The sequence below is a fragment of the Drosophila pseudoobscura genome, chromosome 2, assembly GCF_009870125.1.
Source record: "Drosophila pseudoobscura strain MV-25-SWS-2005 chromosome 2, UCI_Dpse_MV25, whole genome shotgun sequence".
NCBI lineage: Eukaryota > Metazoa > Arthropoda > Insecta > Diptera > Drosophilidae > Drosophila > Drosophila pseudoobscura.
Genome location: NC_046679.1, coordinates 29,667,426 through 29,693,858, shown reverse-complemented (window position 1 = coordinate 29,693,858; position 26,433 = coordinate 29,667,426). Strand labels below are relative to the sequence as shown.

The 26,433-nt window shown below is 38.7% G+C and overlaps 2 protein-coding genes and 1 long non-coding RNA gene across 5 annotated transcripts in view; 1 reads left to right on the top strand and 2 right to left on the bottom strand.

Moving 5' to 3' along the window:
• Window positions 1-1,292: 1,292 nt before the first annotated feature.
• On the bottom strand, window positions 1,293-2,720 carry DNaseII (deoxyribonuclease II). Its single transcript, XM_001359912.5, has 2 exons — window positions 2,557-2,720; window positions 1,293-2,495 (listed from the first exon to the last, which is right to left on the bottom strand). Exons 1-2 carry the CDS (start codon window positions 2,673-2,675, stop codon window positions 1,502-1,504), a joined length of 1,113 nt encoding a protein of 370 aa, XP_001359949.3. The 5' UTR covers window positions 2,676-2,720; the 3' UTR covers window positions 1,293-1,501.
• A 6,194-nt stretch (window positions 2,721-8,914) lies between these two features.
• cpo (couch potato) overlaps window positions 8,915-26,433 on the bottom strand; it is a gene marked incomplete at its 5' end in the record, with an annotated part of 75,416 nt that continues 57,897 nt past the window's right edge. The window contains 9 exon segments of the mRNA XM_033381134.1: window positions 8,915-9,018; window positions 13,086-13,666; window positions 13,799-13,836; window positions 14,167-14,495; window positions 14,557-14,759; window positions 16,396-16,540; window positions 18,450-18,512; window positions 18,582-18,635; window positions 18,691-18,768. Coding sequence (XP_033237025.1) covers window positions 8,992-9,018; window positions 13,086-13,666; window positions 13,799-13,836; window positions 14,167-14,495; window positions 14,557-14,759; window positions 16,396-16,540; window positions 18,450-18,512; window positions 18,582-18,635; window positions 18,691-18,768 — 1,518 coding nt within the window.
• Window positions 26,093-26,433, top strand: part of LOC26532083 (uncharacterized) — a 55,957-nt gene continuing 55,616 nt past the window's right edge. Inside the window, exon 1 of one of the 3 annotated variants that reach the window (XR_004469606.1) lies at window positions 26,093-26,356. This is a non-coding gene — a long non-coding RNA (uncharacterized lncRNA). The remainder of the gene's footprint in view (window positions 26,357-26,433) is intronic. The other 2 variants (XR_004469607.1, XR_004469605.1) reach the window with 2 other exon arrangements.

The window sequence follows — 26,433 nt, the reverse complement described above, 5'->3', positions numbered from 1 at the left end:
TTTATCGATAAAATATACCGTCCGACCCTCAAGTATTCAAGTTCTACTTTACATATTCCTCGTTTTTGATATTCCGTTGAATATTACCAGCTATATAGAACATTTAGCCATGCCCACATAATTTTATACGATTGATGAATCAATTTTCTACAAGATTGGATAGTTTTTAATCCTTGCTTTTATTGTATTTATTGTAAAAAAGGGTTAAACGAAATAGTTCAACAAAAAAAAGAGTCGCAATGTTGCTGGTATTTGAAGACGTGATGCGTGTATAGCCCTTTGTACACCCTATTTCGCTAATTTTATATGAAGATCAAACGTAATTTATTAAGACCTTTTCTCAAATTGATATGTTTTTGACTTATTCATGTGTATTATGAGTATCTTGTATATATCTTGAGCCTTGGAAGACAAACGTATTCACAATTCTATAACATTCATTTCCCCCAGGGTATGTGTGCATGGAATTAGCAACATGTTTGTGTATGGAATGAGACTCATTGTTGCAAAAGCGAAACTGCGGCGAATCGGGTATTGCTATATTTCAAGCTTTATAGATTTCCCCACTTAGCTCTATCATAGATAAATGCATTTTCTACAAGATTGCTTCTTTTAATTATCTTAATGTATTTTATTTTGACTAAAATACGGTTTTCAAGGAAATGTTGCCGCAACTTTTGTGTATGGAATGCGCAGCATTTGTGTATGGAATGAGACTCATTGTTGCAAAAGCGAACTGCGGCGAATTCAAATTCGATTCAAAAAACCGACCAATTCCTCATATTCTTTGTTCCGTCGACTATTACCAGCTATATAGAACATTAAGCCATGCCATCATAATTTTATACGATTGATGAATAAATTTTCTACAAGATTGCTACTTTTAATTACCTTTATGTATTTTATTTTGACCAAAAAACGGTTTACAAATTAATGTTGCCTCAACAATGTGTATGGAATGAGACTCATTGTTGTCTTCTTGCTGCTGTTAAACAACAGAGCCCAATCGATAGTTGTTTGGAACATAAATGAACGCTGGAGGGTGCCAGTGATGCGCCGCGATGCTAGGGGTAGCATGGCAGAATGTGAGCCAGATGTCGCCACAGACACATGTAATTTTCATGTAGATGGCACGTAGAGTAGATCAAATAAAATGTTGTAAACCCAAACAAAAATCTAATTTAATTATTAAAGTAGTTCTTTAAATCTCGAAAAATAAAATGAAATTACAAAAAGCTGTAACTGATTTTTGGTTTTTAATTGTTTTCCCATAAAAGCCCGAAACAGTATTTAGAGCCATTGATCTTTATTTTACACTCTTTTTTTATGCCTTAAAATCTTTAAAAATAGTGGATAAAACGATGTCTTTTGATAGAACCATGTATAAAATATATATTTATCTGAAAATTGTTTACATTACAATCGGAATAATGGGAGTACATAGAGTTCAATCGTTTCCTTCTATTCCGGAACAAGATATCATAATTTTTAAGTTCCCCAACTACACCTCCGCACACTTGTCATAATTGGCCACCAGATTCCTGTACAGATTCGAGACCCTTGAGCTCTTGTGGCACAGGGTGCCCCCGCCACGTTTGAGTTGCGTCTCCTGCCGATTGATGTCACCCACACAGATCCAATCGCCGCCGCCCACACGCCAATGATACAGCAAAATGCCTGAGGGGCGGGACACGGCCCACTTGGAGTGATCCTGGGTGGTCTTGAAGTCCACGGAGAGCTCCAGATTGGCGACCGATTCCACGTTGAAGACCTTGTCGTTGCTTCCGCAGCGATTGGGCAGATTGCCGGCTCCATCGCGCCATGCCTCCACAAAGAGGCTGACATCCAAGGCAGGAGCCACCACATCCGCATAGAGCTCCACATTGGCGCGTCCGCTCTTGCCGAACAAACGGAACTTCTTGCCGTCCAAGGAACGGAGTTCCAGATCCTTCTGGAAGGGCGCTTCGGTGCGCCATTGGCCGTGCATGGCCCTCTCCAGGCTGGGGAAGAGCAGATCCGATCTCTGGAGCAGCGGATTCCTTTCGTAGTAGAAGTGCGGCTCATTGTAGACCAGCACCTGGCCGACCTTCTCCAGATCCACCGCCTTCACGGTGATGCAGAGCATGCTCTGGGCATAATGCTCCCCCGTTGTGGGGTACGTGTACTCCGGCAGGGTGGGATATTTCGGCACTGAGTGTACGATCCACACGCCCGTCTCCCCATCGCTTCCCACCAGACCCTTGGCGTGGCCGCCGGTGCTTAAGACAGTGCCATTGGGCCACTGATCGTTGTAGGCCGCCAGCAGTGTGTGTGTGGGATCCACATTCAAGGCGTTGATCGTCTGGGCGGGCAGGGAGTCGGCATCGCCTACCCTCTTGCCAGACAGCTGCCAGTTGTCGTAGCTGTTGCTCGTGACATACAGATACCTCAGGCCACTCACATCTTTGCCCAGATCGTTTTGTTGGTAATGTTTGGGGAGCTTGTACAAGTGCCACCTACGAGGGAGAGGAGATCTTAGAGGGGATCCCGAAGAAAGTTGTGCGTGGAAACACTCACCAATCCACATCGTTGCCCTGCTCATCCTTGCAGGAGACTTTCTTGCTGCCATCTGCTTTGGCCGGCAAGCACTGGCTAGAAATCCCAATGAGGAGTAGTAAAACACACAAAGATCTCATCCTACAACCTCTCTATAGCTCTGTCGGAACACGACTGTCTGTCGGGCAGATAATGAAACCATTCCAAATCAACAGCTGCCCTCAAACAGGGTGTCTCATGCACTCCCTCTCCCTCTCTCTCTCTCTGTCTCTGCTGCAGGTAGCGCACTCTCTCTAAAGGGTAGGTTGAGTTCTCTTCCTGTTTGAATCCATTCCTTTATCTTTGTTTAAGTCTGAACTGGATTAATGCTAATGACCCGTTGTTGGGTGTGTTCCTCGCTTATCGACAGTGTGTGTGTGTGTGTCATCTGGGGTCATCTGGGAACTGAGCGATAAGAGGCGGGCTGAGACCTATAGAATCGAGTATTGGGACTCCCCTTAATCCTTTGTGGAGTGCATAATGGGAACAAAATTTATGAAAACGTTCCAAGTCGATATTCTTGATCAATTTTAGAAAACCATAAATAATCAAGTCAAAATTATATAAACGGTAAATAATTATATAATTCGATAAGAAATGTTATGGAAATAATATAATTGATAAAAAAACACTTATAAAAAAGATAATCGTTAAATATTGAAAAAATAATACATATAATCTATGAATAATCATGTACAAATAATCTATAAACGATAAATAACCATTTTAAAAAAATAGTCGATAAATAATTTGTAAAAACAATATACTCGATAAAAAATAATGTAAACATAATAAAATCGATTAGACATATTTTAAAAATATTTTTCAAACATATAATCGATAAATAATCATTTATTCATCATATAATCATCCCAACGATAATAAACATCGGTAACTGATTATTTATCGATTACGTAATTTCTGGTCCAAGAAAAACATTTCTGTGGTACTTCGGAGCTCAGTTGAGGGCGATTCCATTGCCTTATAGGGAGGACAACAAGAAATTTATACACCCCATATCCCCCACAATAGGGCGGGATTCAAAGCAAATCGCAAACAAAGCAAATATTTAGCCCAACTTATCGCTAGCGGCAAAAGGTGAAACCCGAAACCTAACCCGAACCCGAAACCGAACCCGAACCCCAAGGTGATTGATGATGAGTCGCCACAACAAATTCCATGCTTGTACAATTACACAAAACAATTGTTAAAGTTTTTATTTATTATTTGTATTATTATTATTATTATAATTTGTCGCCTGCTGCAGCAAACTGCGCTTTGTTTCGTCATGTCCCCAATTGACCCGGATATACATGTGTATAACGTCGTTTGTGCTTCCTCCCTCTGACTCTTCGATCGCTTGAAAATATTATCATTATCAAATTGTATAATTTCTTGTGTGGGAGAAGAGGGTAGGGGGGTGTTCTGTCTGTCTGTCTTTCTGCTGCTGTGACAATTATTTATAATTTGAAATAATCTGCATTTGTAATTTGTAATTTTTGTAATTTAATTTCTCTGTCTCTCTTTTTAACTTTGTTTCTCTGCGGTTCGTGCCAATCGTTTCTTTGCTCATTTATCGGTTTCTTTCACTGCCAATCGAGTGGTTCGGCTTTCATTTTGGTAATTCGTATGCAACAATACATTTAAACTCACAAATACAATATTTTCGCTAAATACTTTTTTTTTTTTAGTAGTTAATAATTTATTTTTTAATATTCTTTTTGTATGGTTTCTTTTTTTTTGCTTTTTACTGTTTTTCAAATATATATATATATATGTATATATATATAAAGAACAAGGCTGATATTTATATTTATATATATATACGAGTTTTTTGTTACTGTTTTATGTAAGTTTTTTTTTTTTTTTTTTTAATAATATTTAGCTATTTGTTGGTTTTGCTTCAAAAATCAATTTGTTTTTTGTTTTTTTTTACATTATTAGCAAAAGATTTCCTTTGTTTCGAAAGAAAGTAATAATTTGTTTGGTTGTTTTTGTTTTTTGCAGAAAATGCTAAATAAATGAGCCTCAAAATAGACAAATATTTGCCATTTTTTGTTTGTTTTTTTAAATATTAATATTTAATATTACTCCATTACGCCATTACGCATTTATTTCGTATGATTTACTGATAAAAATTGACTCAACTTTCGAGTGATTTATCCTTGATAATAGATTTCATAATTTTCTTGCTTTCTTGTTTTGCTTTTCCATAGATATATATAGGTTGTATATATATATATCATATGTGTGTGTATATATAGTTTTAATCGGGCACGAGTTTGATATGTTTTCGACTTGTGTGTGTGTTGCTGTTGTTGTTTTTTTCTCTGCTTGATATTTTCAATATTCAATATCAGATATCAGTTTTCCCTCTAAACTTAACTCCCTATATTCCCTACATATACTATATATATATATGTCTGCAGATAGTATTACAAATTTACAGCAAATGTCCCTCCCATGAGTACATATTATGCCACACGTTTTCTAGTATTTGAATGACATGACAGTTGCATATACATACATATATCTATATATATAGTATATATGTATTTTGTATAGTTTTGGTTTCTTTTCAAAATTTTCACTAATTTAAAATTCGTTTCTTCAAAGGTTTTTAATCTTGTATGTTTCTGAGAATTAAAACAATAAAAGGAAGTTTTTGTTTTTTTTTTTGTTTAACGAACAAAATATAAATGTTTTTATTATGCATAATTAATACCGTCAATTGAAAAAGTTTTCTAAGTTAAGGCTACACAAAAGATATATCGTATATTATTAGGGTAGGAATGGGGTTCGGGGGGCGGGGGGGAATACACATAAATTACTTAGAGATTAGTAATATTATTTTTGTTTTATTTTTTTTAGGCAAACATAAGGCAATCAATATTTGGGATAAAATTATAACAAATACAAATACAATAAATATTTAATGTTTTTTCTGCTGTCTTTCTATTATAGCTACTATTATGCCATTTTACTTGGTAAGTAGTTCCATAATCTATTACTAAATTGTTTTTCAATTATATTTTTTGTTTTTTGTTTTTTTTTTTTTGGTAACTGCTTTACTGCCTTTTTATGCTTACAATGTTTTAAAAAAGTGTTTAAAAACCACATCAAAACATATCGCTTTTATTGTAAAAGTTTACTCCTTCATCTTCCTTCGTTCCATCCTTCCATCCTTCCCTCCGTTTATCCATTCGCTTTATCCGTTTGTTTGCTGATATGTATCTGTTGTTGTTTTCCCAAAAATGTTTTTTATATATATCTATATTTATATATATGTATATATACTATATGTGTGGTGTATATATATTCATATAATGTTCCCATAATTCATATTGTTTAGTTTAGGTTTTTTTTCTTCTCATTCATTTTCCAATGCCATTCTTTAGTTTACGTTCTAAGTGGTTTTTGTTTTTTTTTTGTTTTTTTTGCTGATGATATCTAAACTAGAAATCGGAAATCTATATAGTAGCCATGAAGTTTTTTTGTTTAGTTTCGAAGAATGTCTGAAAAATCAAGCCTCTCGGGGGGCGGGGGCGGGGGTTCGCGTTGGTTGAAAATTGCACACAAAATTTCCTTACACACACACACACACGCACACGCACACACTAACATACATTTCCATTGCTTTTCTTAATTCTTAAAAATTAATTTCGAAAATATTTGTTTTTGTTTTTTGTTGTTGTTGTTTAGCTTCTATTAATTGTTTGTTTTTGTTAATTAATGCTTACTGTTTAATTGTAAATATTTGTTGTTTAAATTGTTTGTTTTGAAAGGCGCAATTTTATGATATGCATTAGTATATATAATATAATTAAACATTTTCTCTCCACCCCTCTCTTAAACACTAGAACCTTTAACTAATTTTTTGTTTTTTTTTGTTTAAACTTCTATCTGTTCTGTGTGTGTGTGTGGGGGTGTGTGTGTGTGTGTTACAGACTTATAGATAGAGACTTTTCCGATGATGTATTCTGTTACCAACGCGAGGCTGTGATGAAGGGGGTGGTGGTGGGGGGGCAAGAGGAAAGCAAGAAATGTAATTGGACGGAATATGCGTTTTACATTCGACTAAAAAAATGTTAGAGAGAAAACGTCAAGGAAAACCTAAGAATAAAATGTGTGTGTTACCAATTATTAATCGATTAATCGATTGTTCATGTTTTTTACATATTTTTCTCTTAACAATTGTCTCCAATATGCCTTTGGTATGTCTAGTCACATTTCTAAAAAAAACCCTTAAACTAACAAAAATTCTTAAAAACGAAACCATTAAAAATTAGTATATTTTTTGTTTTTGTTGTTTAACAAATTGTTAAATTATTAAGGACAACTTTGGTAAAATATTTAAAGATTTTAAACCGTATACAAAAAAAAGAAAAACTGAACGAACTCATTTTTTGCCTTTGAATGTTTCTATTTTTTTTAGTTAGTTTAGGTTTAATTTTTATAAATTTTTTTAGTTACAATTTGTTGTTGTTTGATATGTAAATTGATTTTATTTACTCGTCCTTTTCCTGCAAAGCTATATCCCACTCTCTCTCCCTCTTCGATCTCTGCGATCTCCCCTGCTCTTTCGGCGCCCCCATCTAAATCGTTGGTTGGGTTTTGAAATGTGATTTGATTGTTCTAGCATTTCGAAATGTAGTTTAGGAATAGAGTCTTTAGGAAGGGCGTCCCCCCTTTTGTCCGGGGGAAATTCTCGAAAAAAAAAAAACCTAAATCATTTTCTTGGGCGGAAAGTTTGTTTTGTTTTAGAGTGTCCTTTCATTTCATTTCTTATGTTTTTTTTCTAGAAAATCTGCTTTTTTTTCGAGTCTTTTATCTTTACTACAGCGCGGCGGCACCTGCAACACCTGCAACATTTCGAGTAAATTTTCAAATTCATTTTGTAACAAATAAATTTTTGTTGTTTTTTGTTGTTTTTGTTTTTTGTTTTGCGAAACCAGCTTTCAGTAATGACATCATCGACTACACTCGTTGTTTGTTGCATCTGAAAAATTTTCCTTTCTTTCTTAATAATTATACAAATTATTACCATACATTGTTGTATTTGTTTGTTTTTTTTTGTCATATTTTGTTTTTATATTTCTAGAAAGAGAGCTATTTAAAGGGCACATTCGGTTAAGCTATAATTATATATTTTTTTTACTTCTTAAATTGTTTTAATTTTCATTTATATTTATATTTTTTGTTATTTAGCTGCTGAAAACCAAAAGGAAAAATCAAGCAAGAAAATCATAAAATTTCATGTTTCAATTCCATTTTTTGTTGATGGGGTGGGGGGAGACGGGGTTGGGGGGAGGGGTTTCAATAAAATCAATTCAACAAAAGAGACTCTTCTTGATTCAGCTTTTCATTTGCCTTTGTTTTTTTTGCTATATATAATTAATATTTATTATAAATATATACACACATATATATGGGGTTTATGTATATGTATATATATATATATATATATGTACTTGTTTATAAGGGGCATATCATCGTCTAAACTTTAGTTTAAGTAGTTCGCTCAGCTTTTTCCGATCTATCGTATATTTTGTATATTTTACTACAAGTTTTTCCCACATTTTCATTATTTATTTGTTTGCTTTTGTTTTTGCTTTTGCTTTGCTTTGTTTTTGGTTCCTCTACAATCTGCTGTTGCTTTTCTTCTGCTTTTCTTCTGTCGAAAAATTTCACTAAACTGGGATTACGGGGGTTTCTCTTTCCTTCTTTCTCTCTGCTTTCTTCCTCCTCCTCGTCTATAAATTAACTTTCTTTTTTGTTTTTTTTTTCTTTCATTTTTTATAGTTTTTTTTATGGTTTTTTTTTTGTTTGCTTTGTTCTAGAACTAAAGTTTTTTCTTGTTTTTGTTGTTGTTGTTGTTGTTGCCTCCTTTTGTTGCGCATGAATCCGTTGCATGCGGGGGAGCTCCTTTCTTGACCTATGAACTTTCAAACTCAAATGTGGATCATCATCCATCAGGCTGCTATGTGACTGACTGCCGGCACCACATACGAGTAGATATGATGATGTTGCTGCTGCTGCTGCTGCTGCGGCGGCGGATGTTGCTGCTGCTGCTGCTGCAGCAGATGTGTGGCATGCGGCGTTCCATAGTGATGGAATCGTCAGGTTGCTGTCGGCGTCATCAAGAACTGTTGCTGCTGATGGTGATGATGATGATGATGCTGATGATGGTGGTTCAGGTGTTGCTGCTGCTGTTGCTGCTGCTGTTGCTGCTGTTGTTGCTGCTGTTGTTGCTGCTGCTGGTGGTGGTGGTGCTGCGCTGCCTGCTGATGGTAATGCTGCGCTGCCGCTGCTGCTGCATGATGATGCTGCTGCTGCTGTTGCTGTTGTTGCTGCTGTTGTGTCTGTTGCTGCTGCTGTTGTTGTTGCATTTCCCTCTCTAGTTTTTTAGCGAGCAAATCATGCCGTGATTCCATACCCGCTCCTCTGTAAATAATTGAGGAAACATATAGCTTTAGTAAATGTCTCATAGATGGTTTGTTTGGGTTTCGTTTTTTATTGGGTTGGATGCAGAGCATGCTCTCAAATTGTGGTGTGCTTTGGGTGAGTTTTGAACATGCTTTAAGATTTGGCTTGGGGCCTTTTCTAAATACTTCATAAACTACAAAAGAATAAAGGTTAAATTTCCATGCCACCAGCTGCTCTTAGCTTCTTCCCTCTACCCGACAATCGAATACCGAGTGAGCGAGCAAAAAGAACCGAAATTTTTTGTTTTGACACTGTAAAAATGGCAAAATCTCTACCCTTTAACCCAGGAGTTACCTTTCAATATATCAGAAAATAAAAACAAAACCATATTAACATGAACATTCGTTTTTACATTATTAATCATCAATATCAAGTTGCTCCTAGTTGAGTTTCGAGTTCAGCCAGTCGCACGACGGTGTCTTGTGGCTGTTTGCATGAGCCAACAGGACATCCCGGTAATGAACTTCCGCAACGCAAGAAGCCTTCAAAGAGTCCAGATACTTTTCTTCGACATCCATTTCCCGTTTCGTTGGGAAGCAGTTCTGGTTCGGGGCTATATAGTATGGAATCTTGCGGTTGGCGGTCAAGCATTCAACAGGGAAGTCCTCCGACTTGCTCGGGCGATAGCTGGGACTACGGAACAGACAGCCCACTACTAGGAAAAAGATCATCACTGCGATGAACTTGTTCAATATGGTCAATAGCGATTGGTAATTGGGTTCTTTTCGTTGCCCTTCATCAAAGGCCTTGATCTTGGTGCAAGTCTTGAAGGCCTTGCCGGCTTTGGGGTCCCGGTTCTTGGCCATTTTAGGGGTCATCTTAGTCTCTGGCTTGGTGGAAGTCTCTGGCTTGGTGTAAGTCTCGGGCACATCCAGAATGGCGTAGTAGTTGCCGCGACGCACTGCTTCCACCTGATTCTTTTTAGCCATTTTTATTTTGCAAAAAAAATTTAATTTTATCGAAACTTTTTTTACTAGCACAAAATTACGGAGCTGTTTTGCTGGTGTATTTGAATCTATCAATTCAGATCTAAACAAAGATGTCGACTGATTTTACTAGAGTAACTTTTTGTTCAGAAAAACAGTATTCCAAGATTTGTATAAATGTGACTTATAAAACCTACTGAGTTTGCCTACAAATATTGTGAATGGCAAAATTGAATGACAGTGAATCAAAAGCAGCTTTGATTCCGAACAAGCTGAATTTTCCTACCAAAGTGTGAATGGAATAAAATACCGACTGTAATTAGGTTTAAAATCCTAAGCGAATAATGTGAATGCCATAAAATCATTTGAAGTCGTAAGCGCATAATGTGAATGACAAAATGTAATCAAGGTAAATTAGTTTCGGTAGAAAAATTATAGAAAAAGCAGCTTTAAGTCTGAACCAACTGAATTTACCCACAAAGTACTATGCAAATAATGTGAATGGCATCAAATACCGACTGTAATTGGGCTTAAAATCCCAAGTGAATAATGTGAATGGCAAAATGTTATCACGGTAAACTACTTTCGTTAGAAAACCGTTAGAAAAATCAGCTTTAAGTCCGATTCAACTGAATTTACCCACAAAGTACTGTGGAAATAATGCGAATGGCATCAAATACCGACTGCAATTGGGCTTAAAATCTGAAGCGAATAATGTGAATGGCAAAATTGAAAGCCTGTAAATTAGAGTCGTTAGAAATCCTACAGTAAAAGCATCTCTTGTACTGGAGTCGACTGGTTTTACCTACGAAATCGTCTGCAAAAAGTGTGAATGACAAAAAAAGCACCTACGCATCGGTGAGAAACCTCTAGTGTAAAATCTGCTCTAAACCTGGAAATGGTGTAACATTTTTCAAGACTTTTTAGTGGCAGTGGCGTGTATGGCATTCGGCGGAGTGGCGGCGAACTGGTGTGGCAATATGGGTGTGGCATGTGTTTAATTTTTTGCATTTTTTATAAACTTTGCTCCCCACGACTGCTGCTGCTGCTGCTGCTGTTTGCTGGTGCTGTTTTTTCTTGCAGCAAATTGAAAAACTAAATTTATGTGGTCTTTTAGCATTTTGAAAGACGTGAACACACACACACATGTGGCGGAAGTGGGAGTGGGAGAGGGAGAGGGAGAGGCAGAGCAAGAGGTGCTCAAGTCTCAACGGAAGCTAACATTTATAGAGCGGATGTCTGGGGAGAAGTCAGTGGCAGTGGCAGTAAAAGCTTCTAACCCGGTCTACCCCGGTCTACCCCGGTCTACCCCGCTCTAACCCACTCTCTGTCTCCCTCTCTCTCTCTCTCTCTGTCTTTATGGCCACCTGTCTTGCTGGCGCCCTTCTAACTTTTACTACTATCATAATCAAGTCATAACTTGTTGGGGTTCTACTTTCTACTGCATTTTGTGTGTGTTATAATTTGTATTTAAATGTGGCTCCAATTGTTGTGGCCACTCCCAGTCCCTTGGGCGGGGGCATGGACGTGGCATGGGGGGGTCTTCTTACTTGTTTCTGCTGTTGAATGCTGCTGCTGCTGTTGTTGTTGCTGTGGTTCGAGTGGTTGTAGGTGGTACGAGTAGCATGCAAAAGTAAACGAGCACCAAAGCTTAACAATAACAATTTGCAAAATTTTATAAATATTTAATGGGGTCTGTACGGCTTTATGCCAGGTTAGTAAAAAGGGTCTCATGCTTTAGAGGATTGGTTTGTGGACCCTTTTTTTTTGTCGGTAGATTGAATGGAGGTTTTTGCATCTAATATTTATGGGTCAAAGGGTGAACTAAGTGTTTGTGTGTGTGAAAAGGAGTGCAAGGTTGGGAGCTATACGCCAAAGATTATAGAACATTTAGATGATGTATTTACACGATTCGGAACTAGATCTAAGGTTGAGAATGAGGGTGTAAGCTGTGCATTCGGGCATTCAAATAGTGGAAGTGGTTTCTAAGGTTATAGGTCTTTATTTAATGAAAAGATTGAGAGAGAAAGGCGGAAATGTTACATGATTTTTATGGGAGATCAAAAAGGGAAAAGACGACATAGAAAATTGCTGGGTAAATGCATTATAATAGCAGGCAACTTTTTTTTCTGGGCGCTAAGATGCTTTTTTTAACAAAAATATTGGGAGAGAATGAGGAAATATTACTGAAAATATATATGATTTTTAGGTGAGATCAAAAAGTGTGAAGACGCCATAGAAAATTGGAGGTTAAGAGCATTCTAATAGCAGCAAAATTGGTTTTTCTGAGTGCTAAGATGATTTTTTTTAAGGAAAATATTGAGAGAGAATGTGAAAATATTACTTGATTTTTATGTGAGATTAAAAAGTCTGAGGACGCCATAGTTTAACGAAGAATATTACAGGGTAAATGCATTCTTGTAGCAGGCATTATTTTTTTCTGAGCGCTCAGATCATTTATTTAACAAAAATATTGAGAGAGAATGCGGAAATATTACTAAAAAGGACCACGATTTTTATTTGGAGTGACATAAACAGGCGGAAAAGTGCGAAGACAGCACAATTTAATGAAGATAAGGAGAGATTAAGTGAATTCGAATATTAAAGGTGGACTCTACGTATGGAATCCGCTATAAAAAGAATTTTTTGGAGAGATCAAATGCCTTATCTAAGGAAGGAAATGAGACAATAAGCTAGATATGTGTGCAAACATGCAATCTTTTAGTAGAAAAAGGACTCTACGAACTCCACGATCTAACGAACTAAATGAGAGCAGAAGTGGGCTCTACGGTTGGTATTAGCCATAGAAAACTCTTCTTTAAGCCTTCAAATACATCCCATCTATATGTTCTATATAAATCTTTTTCTAAAACTTTGTTGAATGAGTTAAATGAGGGTTTAAGTAAAGCTACAATACATAAATTGTTGGTTTGATAGTTTAGGAATAGATCAAGCAGCTAGGAATCTAGGGGATAGACAGCATATACATATGTGGATCATCTAGGGGTTAGATTAACACACACATACACACATAGATCTTTTTTGTTTTTTTTTTTGTTTTATTTCGATCAGTTGTTTCACTTCGGAATTAATACATACGTCTCTAAAGAGATGATTTTGGTGGTGCTGATTTGAAGGATGATGAAGTTGGTTGTGGTGCTGTATGGAGTTAACAACAACGCTAGTGGTGTTGGTGGTGCTATCATTGGTGCCGTTGTTGGTGCAATCTGTTGCCATAGACACGTGCTGTTGTTGTTGTTGTTGTTGGAGTAGCTGCTGTTGTTGTTGCTGTTGCTGTTGTTGCAGATGCTGTTGCTGTTGCTGTTGCAAGTGCTGCTGTAGCTGTAGCTGTTCATTACCATTCAGTATATATAGCGGTGGTGGTGGTGGTGGCTGTGGCTGTGCTTGATGTTGTGCTTTACCAACAATTGTTGTTATATCGTTGGACATTTTGTTCTTGGCATATTCGATCCGTATGGATCCACGATCGGAGCTTAGTAGATACTTGCCCTGCAGCTGTTGCATGGCCTGGGCGGCACTAGGGGCATCCTTGAATTCAATAAACGCCACTGGATGTTGCTGTTGTTGTAACTGTTGTTGAGCGTTGGTGCTGCTGTTGTTGTTGTTGTTGTTGTTATTGATGGAGCAGCTTGAGCCAGTTGCTGCTGTTGTGCCCATGACTGTTGTGGTTGTTGTTGTTGCATTCGATAGTTTGTTGTTGTTTGGAGAGTAGGAAGTTGAAGTTGTTTTTGTAGAGGTTTTCAAAGTTGAAGACATAGTCAGAGGCATAGAAGTTGTGATTTGGTGCATACCTTTTGTGTGCATTCGTAGGCGACAAAAGCCAGGCATACTGTGCATGGTTATATTTGATATATTTGGTTTGTTGTTGGGTAGATATATATTGGCAGATATCGGTGGTTATATCAATGTATTATACAATAGAGGTGATCGAGTGGTATTTGGTGGTTGGTGGTTTTGGTGGTGGTAGGTGGTAGGCGAACAAACGAACCAAGGAAGAGAACGCATAAAAGTTAGTTCTGGTTAGTAATTTTTCTCTCTCACGAAAAAAGTGCCTAAAAAAAAATGGGTGGTTTGTGGGTGTGTTGGGTGGTCGGGTGGTCGGGTGCTGTGTTTTCTTTCTTTTTTCTTTGCTTTTTAGAGTGTGTTCATTAATATTTACCTAGAGAAGACCTCCTTGAGCTCATGTTCGGAGACAAATTGTCCAAGATTGGCCACAAACAGCGTGGAACAGGGTGCATTTGCCGCTATTTGTGGATTAGCCGGATGTGTGGCATTGTTCGTGGATCCGGCGGGACTTGCAAGCGCTGGACTCGATAAAAAATGATGATGTTGGGCAGCAGCAGCAGCGGCGGCGGCGGCCGTGGCTGCCGCAGCAGCATTCTGTGGCGTGGCCGCGGCAGCAGCAGCGGCCATATGTGCCATTGCAGCTGCCCCAGGATGTATAGCAGTAGCAGTGGTCTGATGATGTTGCGGCATGGTCATTTGAGTCTGCAAAAAGAGAGACATAGGATAAATACATAGAAGAGACAAGGGGGGAGGGGAGACTTACTTGATGCATAGGCTGCTCCATTACTTTGTCTGTATTTAGTCAGAGATAGGAGCGCACTGGCACCTGCGGATGCAGGGCCGGATGCACTAATGTTGCATGCTGCAGTGCTGCAGCTCCGGGCAAATCAGCGGCGGCTGCTGCCGAATACGCTAACGGATGATGCCATAACTCCGGTCCGCCCGGAAAGAACGGCCCACCCAGATCTATGAAAAATGGAGAATAGTAAACTAATTAGTTTGATAATCTCCCAAGCTCCAAATCAATTTGATTTTTTGATTTGATTTTACATAGAAAACACGTTGTTTTTTTTTTTTCTTTTTTTTTAGTTTTTAGTTGACAAAAATCAAAAAAATGGAAATAGAACAAGAACGGGTTTTCAAAAACGTAAAAATGTATAGTTATATTATTTTAAGTTAAAGTTCGTTGTCTCAGTCTTTTATTTGGTTTGGATTGGCCAGCGATGGAAAGTTTGGCTTTTTAAAGAACTAGTTCCGTAGGGGTTTGAGATTTTCTTTTTCTATTGAGGGATGTAAATTCTTTAGTTTTCGTAATTTTTTGACTGCATTTAGGGACTGGTTGGAGAGCTCTAGTTTATTTAGTTTTTTTTTCTTTTCTTCTATATAAATTTTAATAGTTTTGGGCATTTACTGGAATATTATGACTGCATTTAAGGACTGGTTGGGGAGCTATAGTTATTTCTTTGATGGTTTTATTTAGAGATGTTGATTCTATATAAATTTAGATACTTTTGAACACTTTTTGGTACCTTTTCAGGAGCCTTTAAAGAGATTTCATGGCAGATTGAACATTTTATAAACATTTTTGAACCATTTTTACTAAGGTATCGGTTTCTTGGGAATGAATTTTATAAACTTTAAATGCTGAAAAAGGTACCTTTTAGCCCTAACAAAAACATTTCAATATTTTCTTTAAGTTTTAATTTTTCTAAGGTATTTCTTTCTTTTCTTTTTATTCAAGTGATGGAGTAGGTTTCAGGCGATAGTATCAGAACCATTTCTAAATTAGTTTTCATCCCAAAACAAAAATGTACTTTAAGTTTTCGGTATATAAAACTAAAATTAGATTTGCTAGGGGTCTTTAAAGCTGCAATTTTCAGCCCTAACTTTCGGATCTAGTTCCCTTTTCCATCCCTTTCCCTTGACTGGCACTTTGAGGCTTCCTCTGTTCTACAATTTTGAGCTTTCTTCTTTATTTTTTTTTTTTTGTACTGGCGAGTGCTAGTCCTTTTTACGGTATCTCTGTGGTTGTGTGTGTGTGTGTGTGTGTGTTTTGTGGGTATGTTGCGTGTGTCTGAGAGTGTGTGAGAGTTTTGAAACAAAGTGTTACAAGTGATCAAAGTGCAGTACATTATATATGTATATAAAGTATAGTTATTATTTGTTGTTGCTGTAACCTATAGTTGGGAATATATATATATATATGTAAGACCCAATAGCGACTTTGATAATATATATATGATAATTATAGCATACATAAATACGGTATTTATATACTTAGTTACTATAAAATAGATTTTGTGTGTGTGTGCACTTTGAAGCATGTATTTTTTTTTTGTTTTGTTTCGTTTTTGTCATTTGTGTTTGTGTGTGTGTGTGTCGATAAGTTAGGATTGTGCTCTGCGTTTATCGTTATCGAGTACGCCATCGTTTTCGGTTTTTTTGTACCCTTAAACATAATGTACTTTTGTTTTTATTAATATTAACTACATACAGTAAAAAGGAAAAATAAAAGAAACCAAAAAAAAACTAAAGAAATTAGCAGCTGCCGAAATCTCATTCTTTTTTTATTTTTCTTTTCTTGTTTTTTTTTTTTACTTACGTCCAGTGAGTGGGTGCATCAATGCAGGATGTGAGGCTGTTGTCGCTGTATTGGGCTGTGGTTTGGGTTTGCTCACTTTCGTGTTACTCTTGGCGAATTCCAAGCGAATTGTTTGGGGCATATCGGGATCGAAGCGTACACCCTGCTGTAAATGATCAGATCAAAATACAGCGGTTTGTATTTTCTATTTGTTTGTATTTTTTTTCTTTTTTTTTTGTTATAGTTTTTCTTTTCAAGAGACTCCTGTTTTTCTTTTCTTTTTGCAACAATTCGCCAAAAATAATTTTGAATGTCGCGTGAAAGTAACGTTTAATATTCAAAAAGTTGTGAATGAATAATAATTTTCTTAGTAGAGCTTTTTTATTCATTTGCTTGGAGGGTTAGGGCAGGGCAGGCGGGGAGGGGCGGTGGTCATTCAACGTGGTCATATTTAATCTATATATTGATTGTGCCTGCACTGTATGTACTTTGGTGGTTTTTGGGGTGTGGTATGGGCTTTGGGCTTTAGGGGGGATTTCATTAAAAAACGGGCATCTCTTTGGGTAAAGACTTCTAGCAAGGACTATACAAATAGTAAGCCCATTTATTTATTTGATAGGCGATTTTTTCAGGGTGGGTTTTAAAGCTTCTTATATTGTGTTTGTTTCTAGGCTAGAGATGGCTCGGTTCCAAAGGAAGTCTGGGTTTTCTCTATGGGAGTGACATTTAAAGCGATTTCCGTGTTGCCATTCGCCTGTAAACGTTGCACGATATGAATCAGTAGAATCGGTGTAAGAAATAACACAAAGGAAATGCATTCCAACCGAGTAAATAGAGTATTCGAGCCCGTTTCCTATTTGCCAGTCACATGTTAGCATAAAATGACTAAAGTCAATGGAACCATTGGAATAAAAAGCCGCTAATGAGAGGCATTCGGGGCAAAAACTTGTATACTGATTTCCCAGTTGCCATTCACATGTAAACGTTGAATGAGAAGAATAAATGGCACTCATAGAATGGAATGGGGCATAAAAGGCGGTATAAAACGAGTAAATATAGTATTCTTCGCAAAAAATAGTGAATTTTAAGTAACCATTCGCATGTAAACGTTAAAGGGCAAGAACCAATGGCAAATTTTCTTTCAAAAAGGATAAACTGTCCGCGTTGAAAGACAACCTCTTCAAGAGCTTTCGCCGATCAACGATCATTTTGGGTAGAGTGTGAGCTTTTTTTTCTTAAGGGGCTATCCTCGCGAGAGAGAGAGAAAGAGACAGTGTGTGATTGGGAGAGGGGGGGTCATGCACCAGAGGCTTGAGAAGTGGGTTTCATTTCGTTTTCGTTGTTGTTGTTGTTGGTGCTTTTGCGCTTTTGCCTTTTGTTGTTGTTTCTTGCAGAGAGCTTTTGCCATAGATGAGATTTTGTGTTTTTTTGAGTGTGTGAGTGTGATGAGTGTACCCGTTTAAAGGTGTGAGTGTGTGACTTTCAGTGACTGTGTGTGTGTGTTTTCTGGGATAGGGATAGACTGGGAGCAAAGAGTAAGAGAGAGAGAGAGAGAGAGGGGTAGATGCATTACCAAAAACAATAAAAATACACAACTTAATAAAGACAGAAAGAGACAGCGAGAGAGAGTAAGACAGAGAGGGGGAAACACTTAATGCGATTTTTGTGTGAAATGTATTTTATTTTTTTTTTCATTTTTCAAATGCAAGCATGTGTTTTTTGGTGTGTTTGTTGTTGGTTTTTTTTGTTGTTGTGGAAGGTGATGATGCAAAATCATTTTTGATTTTGAGATACACATTGCATTTGTTGTTGCTTTTGTTGGGGATAGCAGCGGCTAAGAGGGCCTAAAAACGGTATTTTGTTTTTGTTTTTGTTTTTTTTAGGAAGCCAGGCATTACGATTATACAAGTATTTAAATTTATTTGTTTTTTTTTGTTTGTGTGCTTTACAGTGTATATACTTTTTATTCGCCGAGAAGAGGGAGGGGTTTTTTGTTTTTCGATTAAAAAAAATTGCTAAAAATTATTTTGGTGTTCTTTTGAAATAGAAATATCATTAACGACTGAATGTATTACCTGCAGATCCTGTTTGGCTGCCTCGGCTCCAGCTCTTGTATGGAATGTCACAAAGCCCACGGGCTAGAAACAAAAAAAAAAAACAATTGTGAGCAAGGACACCCCTTGATTGGTTTCAAAACCCGCACTTACCGATGCAGTTTTGCCATTTTTGCTAGTTACTTTCAATAGAGATCCTTCGTAGCCCTAAATTAAATTTTTTAAGATATGTTTTCTAGGGAAAAAATCAACCAAAACTCACCTCGTAGGCTCTGAATAGTAGATAAAGTTCACGCGGCTTGGCGTCCATGGGCAAACCGCTGACAAAAAGTGTGCGAACCTGGAAAATAGATAAACGGAATACAGGATTGATAAGATGATTGTTTGTTCACGAAGAAAAAAGCTCTAACCAATGATTGCATAATTAAGTTAAAACTGTCACGTGGCTGCTGGAAACGTATCAGCTTGAAATGTGGGATAATGCTGGATGTGTCTTGTTTTTGGGGCACATGACACCAGGAGATACAAAGGAAAGAGTGTCAGAGCGAGAGAAAAACCCTGTCATAGAAAGTAAAGAGATGGCTGGGGGAGGGGTGGTCTGGGGTGGGACACATGTACATACTGATAATGAAACCAAATGGAATAAGCGCCATAAACGCTGAATTCATTATGACAACGCCAGGAGACGTGACTCTGGCAGGTACAGACACACACACACACACACACACACACACACACAGAGGAGCGCTACAGCAGAACACGACTGATTCCATGGGGAGGTGCTGAACGTTACAGCGCGGACATGTGTACAGGCAAAGGCACTAAATGAGTCCCGCATCCACACACACACACATCTCTGACAGCTTTTTATTTTTAACACCTAGGCGAAGGTGGATGTTCCGTTCGAGGGATGTGGTGGGGGGGTTACTACTCGTACAACTAACAGAGCAACATAAACAACGAAAATATGTTATAGAATATATAGAGAAATTCGACTAATTTTCGTCAGCGTGGACGTCTTGCAGGTGGCAAGAGTTACATTTTGAGCTATGTGTGTGTGGGTGTGGGTGTGGGGGGCGGTTGGGGTGGCTCTGACTCTGGGTTAGTGTTTATTTTTGTGCTTTTATTCGGGTGCCATATACTTTGTGCTGAAAGGTTAAATTTACTTTGTCAGGGTGAATGGGTGGCTGTGTGTGTGTAGAGCGAAGAAGAGTAATCATTAACCTCATAATTTGGGGTTCTTATATCATGTTTGTTGTCTTTTGTTGCCTGGGATAGTAAAGTTACTCCACATTTATACTTTTAATTATATCCCAAGCACATTTTACATTCAATTCCACTCAAACGACAAGATCAATCATGTCACCCACAACGCATTCTAGCTTTCTCACTCCCTCCCCAGGCCGCTCACAGCAGCAGCCAAACGCTTTCGATTTCATTTTAAGCAAGAGAGAAAGAAGAAGATTCGATCTCGTCTCGTGCTGTCGAAACGGGAGAGGGAGACGAAGAACCGAAACTGTCAAGAGAGCATTTAATAAGCGAGCCACTAGACCACCCACTAACTCCCCCTCACTCTCTCACATCGGCAGGTGACCACAGCCACACACACTTTCGATCGCCCTTTGCATTAGGTGTGGGAGAGAGGAATAGCAGAGCGAGCAATTCCAGTGAGCGAACAATTAGAACAGATGCAGAGGAAAGAGCGTGGGAAACGAGAGCATGGAACGAACGTCTGCTAAGCCGGCCACGCATCTGCATCGCCGTCGCAGTTTTTTCCCCGCCCGACCACTTCAGAGGTCAGCTCCGTGTTTCGGTTCGCGAAAAACGGGTTAATTCGGTAAATCAAATGGAAAGAAGTGTCGCGTATTTGTGCAGTGAAGTGCAGTGCTGTGGTAAAGTGATTAAACATTGAAAATGGCCAAAAATTAGTGTTTCAGTGCAAGAAAATCGGCGGAGGCGATCCACGAGGCAAAAAGGCGTACAAAAGGCAAGGCGAAAGGCAAAAGGCAATTCGTGGCCAGGCGACCGGCGAGGGAAAAAAGCGGCAATATATTCCAAAAGTGAAGTGCAGTGAAGTGAAGTGTTGTATTGAACTTATTAAACATTAAAAATGGCAAGAACAGTGTTTTAGTGGAAGAAAAAGGGCGAAGGCGGTCCACAATGGCATACAAAAGGCATGGCGAGGCGAGGCGAACGGCAGGCGAAAAATGCGGCAAAAGGCGAGCGAAAAAGGCGGAAAAAGGCGTGGCGAGGCGATCAGCGACGGAAAAAGGCAGAAATATGTGCATAAAGTGAAGTGAAGTGTATTCTTCTGGTAAACTTATTCAAAATGGCAAGAAAAGGCGAAGGCGGTCCACAAGAAAAAATGGCGTATAAAAGGCATGGCGAGGCGAGGCGAACGGCAGGCGAAAAATGCGGCAAAAGGCGAGCGAAAAAGGCGTGGCGAGGCGATCAGCGATGGAAAAAGGCATAAAGTGAAGTGAAGTGTATTCTTGTGGTAAACTTATTCAAAATGGCAAGAAAAGGCGAAGGCGGTCCACAAGGAAAAATGGCGTATTTAAAGGCATGGCGTGTCGAGGCGAAGGGCAGGCGACAAAAGGCATGGCGAGGCGATCCGCGAGGCAAAAATGCAGCAATATGTGCAAAAAGTGAAGTGATAAATTGAAAAACATATGATGCAGTTATTCTTTTTTTTATCACGTGATGTCTTGCAATGTGTGTGCGTGTGTTTAAATATTCCCACTCCTGATGTCGTGGGAGCGGCGAAGAAGAGAAGCAGCATAAAAGAAAGAGCGAGCGCAAATCGTCAACTCTCTCGCTCAAAGTGTCACCGTAGGAGAGGGGGCCCCTTGCAAATCTCGGCGAGGTTACGCTCTTTCTCTCTTTGAAGTCTTGATCTGAGCAAATATGCAAGCAGCGTGAGAGTGATTCCGAGAGGGTCGCACCTTTAATTAACGTGGAACTGCGTTTGCTTTGGTTTTTTTTTAAAGAAAGGAGCAAGAAAAGGAGTATAAATATGAAAAGTGTGTGGGTGCAGTGCGATTGCTAGAAAAGTCTTTCCATTTGTCGTTTCTTTCTTTCGTCGTATGTTTCGGTATCGCCGTGCGTCGTTCGTAAAAAATGCAGAAAAAGCAGAGGAAAAGTAGCAGAAGGAAGAACCGAATGAAAAGAGCAGAAGAGGCGCAGATTCGTTAGTTCTTAAATCCATATACATACATATATTTCCACCTTACACTATCAGATTACTTCCATGGCTATAAAGTTAATCGCCCTCTACTGCCATTGCATTTTTTCCTTATTTTCCGTCGGCGCTCCCTCGCTCTCGACAGTCTCTCGACGTGTGTGTGCGTGTGTGTGTTTTGCTCAAAATTAAAACGTGTTCTATCAATGCAATCTACCTTTATTTTTCCCCTCTGCTTTTACTCCGTAATCAACTGTGAACCCTGCCCCTGGCTGCCTGTTTTTGTTTTTGTATAAAAATAGCGATACAAGTTGCAACATGTCACGCATATTGACGAAGGTGAAAGGTACAATACGAGCAGAGGGAGATGGGGAGCAGGGAGGAAGTATCATGACTCCTGGGGCAACATTTCAAGTGCAGCAGGAAACAGGAAAACGAGCTGCTGCTATTATCGTGCTTTTGTGTTGTCCTTGTCGCTTGTCGCTTGTCCCTTGTCCCTGGATCTCGGACATTTTTCACAAATTAATTAGCCAAAGACCGTCCTCTCTCAACCCCCTCCGCCCCCTCCATTTCAAATAAAATTAAGAAAAAGAGCTAGAAGCAAGCATAACAAAAGGAGGGGCTGCAGCATTTGGGGGAAAACCTTTAGCATGGTCAGTTAAATAGCAATTTAAATTAATTTTTATGCAGTAAGCGGCGGCGTCGGCGGTGGCTTCTCTCCTTCTCTCCTCTCTGGCTGGCTAATTGAAGGCAATAATGAGGCGGCTCTGGCAAAAAAAAGGCAGCCAGCCAAACGGTCTAATTAGTGGGCGGGGTTTCGCAGAGAGCTAATGGCAATTGAAATGCAATTTATTAAATGCCTCAAAAGTGTAAATGAACTTGGCGGCAAAGATGTTGAAAGTTTGAGGAAGTTTTCTTTGAAGAAAGGTAGGATTGGAATGAAGCGAAAAAGGTGCCTGAGAATCACTCAATTTTCTGCTACTGGTGAAGAGTGAAGTACCCTCCACTGGACTCTACCCTTTGACCTCTCTCGTAAACCTATACAGCCAACAAGCCTATGGAATATCTCATCCTGTGCCTGTCTCTATCTCAATGTTGATTTGACTTGTGTGCGCTTGTGGGCATTGCGGATAGACATTTAGTATTTTGGCAACCATAAATGCACACACACACACACACACACACAGGAGGAGGAGTAGGAATGGGAGTAGGAGTAGGAATGGGAGTAGGAGTAGGAATGGGAATAGGAGTAGGAGTAGGAGGAGGGCTAGGGGGCAGAGACTTTAACTTCAACTGCAATTGCAGATCCAACTACAACTCCAACTCCAATTGTGTGATTCTCATTCTGATTCCGGCAAAACTGCACAGAACTGGGGTATGGGTTTACACGTTTACGTTTACATATGCAAGCGATATTACACATATACATGCATACACACACGCGTACACGAGTATTGGTGTGTGGTGTGCAGTTCCCAGACTCGGATTTTGGATTCTCTGATGCGCCGCCGCTGTTGTGGGTGTGGCTGTGACTCTATCTATCTGTTGTTCTTGCGGGTTTTGTCTAACTCTGGTTGCCAAAATCCATTTAAATACAGCAAAATAGTTGTTGCCATTGCCACTGCCACTGCCACTACATACCTCTGTCTCTGCCTCTGTCTCTGTCTGTTGGTCAACCTTGCAACTTGGCTCTGATTTTGGCTCTGAGACTGCACTGAAATCCATTTCCCCTTTTATCTGTGTGTGTGTGTGTGTGTGTGTGTTTGTTTGCTATTTGCGGTTTACTGTTTGTTGCCAAGAAGTTAAAGTTCTCCCCTCTCTCTCTCTCACCCTCTCCCTCTCCCTCTCTTTGTCTGTCTGTTTGTTTGCCGCAATGCACTGTTTCTCCAGTTGATATTCCTTTTGGCCAAAAACTTTGTTTATAATTATGCACGAATCCATTTATTTGTTTTTGGGCTCTGCAAATAAATTGCCCTAACTTTTTGGGTGATTTACTGGAATATTTCAAATCTGTCTGTTAAACGGAATCTTGCACGATAATTCTATCATTCAGTTTTCTGGTCGATGGAACTTTTGACATTCGCAGAGCTATACTCGTATTTGAATGCTCCAATGGCTATCCGTAAATACTTGTTTTTCGAGTTTTAAGAGGGAAAAATTATCGTATTAAATGTTTAAAAAAACAATAATATTGTGTTAATTGATATCAAATTATAAAAGTGAGCAATTTTCCGTCTTAAAACAAGAAAAACAGGCATTCACGGATAGCCAGTGTGATCAATTGTGATAAATTTTATAATTTTGTATCATTTAAAACCATTCTATTGTTTTCTTTGTTATCTTTTAATACGATCATTTTATCTTCTGCGATATTTTAGTATCGGTCTAGTTTGCCATTCACTCTTTTAGCATCGGTTTTTGCAGTGATTGTCAAAGAATGAGACACCACATTCCATCGATGGAACTTTTAATAATTTTTTTTTTTTTCGTTTACTTCTATATTTTTTTTTAATATTTTATATGAATTCCGTATTTTTATATTTTATAATTAATTTACAATTTATATTGTATTTAAGTCATACTTTTTTGTTATTTCTTTTTTTTTAGTTTTTTAAAATTAAAGTTATATACTTTTTTATATATTTATTTATAGATTATGTCTTTTGATTTCATTTTCCCTTATAAGAGAAACCTTTTAAGAAACGTTTAATATTCTCTTCAAGCATTGCTAATAACATTTCCCCTCTCTCTCTCTGCAAAATGCCGTCGGTGTTTTTGCACTAACAAGCAATTTCCACAGGCGGCAGTTTCATGTTTTTGTGGTCTCTCTCTCTCTCTCTCTCTCTTTCTAGCTTTATCTCCCACCACTTATGAGACATGCCTATACCCTGTCGACCTTGTCTTTGGTTGTCTGTTGACTGTTCTGTTCTATTGGGCCAACATAAACAGTGTAACGTAACAACGTTTATAAATCACTCTGGCAGTCAAGTGTTGACTTACAATAATTAAGCATGACAGAGGCACACACACACACACACACACACACACACACAGTCAGAGATACACGCACACACCTTTACAGTCGCCACTCTCTTACGCCCAACCATTCCGAGCGACGTGGGCGTGGCAATGGCATACAAACTGAACAATTTGCTATTCGAAAACTACTTTAGCCTTAAACACAAAAATTTGCATATTTCTATGCGACGCGTTGCATCGGGGAGCGGAGGGGGAGGGGGGGAGGGCTTAGAGCTGCGGCGGCATTTCCACAAAGCGAAAAACGCAACAAAATATTGTATTTATTTCTCTATAAATAGTTGTGGCAATTAACTGGCAATTGATGTATGCAAAAACCGATAAAATAGTTGATGTGGCAGAGACCGAGAGAGCGGGAACGAATGATGTATATTTATCATTTAGAAGATATTTAAACATAAATTTTAAGCCACATAAATTATGGGGCAATGGTTCATAATGGTTCAGTAAATATTTATATATCTAAAAGATCAAAGATTGTTATATTTCCCCATAATTTTGTTCCATTTTAAACAGGGTTTTGTTTCCTAATGATGCACATTTTTTCTTGATATTTCTTTTCAATAGATTGCTGTATAGTTTTCCAATGCCTTTGGATTTTCCTCAGTTGACTTTTATTCTTTCTCCTGCAGGCCCCCCTCCCTGCCCTCCTCCCTCTGTCTGTTGGCCAATTAAGTCGAGCATTTAGTCAACTTAAAATGCCAGCGGCTAAAAGTTTATGTTACAATTTGTTATTGTTGTTTGTGCACTTGTTGTTGTTGGCACAGCTACTTGTGTTTGCTCAGCTTTTCTTTGGGGACAACAGAAGACTGAATGAGAAACCCGGGCAAATCTTGAAGTGTGCCGCAACAGAAAGAGAGGCAGCGACTAGAGGCAGGAACAGAAGGAAAGGAAAGGAGAGAGGGGAGTGCAGAAATTAGATAAAAGCGACTGCGACTAAATGAGTATAAACCGAATGAATAAAATGAATGAATGAATGCATGTGGCTTGACTCTTTTTTTTCAAATTGTTCTTGTTCTTGACTGGGGGGGTTAGATACCCTTTCCAGAGGCTACTATAGAAGGTAGTATCCTTAGTCGCATAACTAGTACTCTCTCTGTCCATAGGGTATCAAAAGCTGCGGCTTACTCTCCTCCTCCTCCTACCTCCTCCTACCCATTGTTGGCTGCAGCAGTGCTTTAGCGCAATTTGCATACAAAATGTGAACCTCGAAGTCGGTGAAAGGATAAACAAGCAGTTCCAATTGTTCCATGGCCCTCTCTCTCTCTCTCTTTCTCTCTGTCTGTGCTGCATATACCCCCTGCTGCTGTATACCCTCTACACGCTTGGGGTGTGCTGTATTTGTGTAAAATGGCACTCGATGGCAATCAGTTGCTTCGATCACTCAATGCGTCTCAGTTATTTCCTTCGTTCCTTCGTTCTCCCCCCCAAACGACTATCTGCCTCTTTAGAGAAAACGAGGGAGCTGGTTTTTTTTGCCAAATGTAAATTGTAAAAACAATTTTTCATAGTTCTGCTTCATCCTTGTTTCGAGGCGTGGACATGCACGGTCTTGCAAGGCAGCAAATCGCACCAGAAAGTATGAGGTTTTTTCTACAACAACAAATCCCACCGTCGCTCCATCAAGTGTAAAATTTGTATGTATTGCGCTCACGGACAGATCAGCAGATAAGCCGAAGCCGAGGTAACAAATCGCACCATAAAGTATGAGGTTTGTCTGTATTTTTTTTAAACAACAAATAAATCCGACGCGCCATAAAGTATGATGTTTGTGTGTATTGCGCGCCC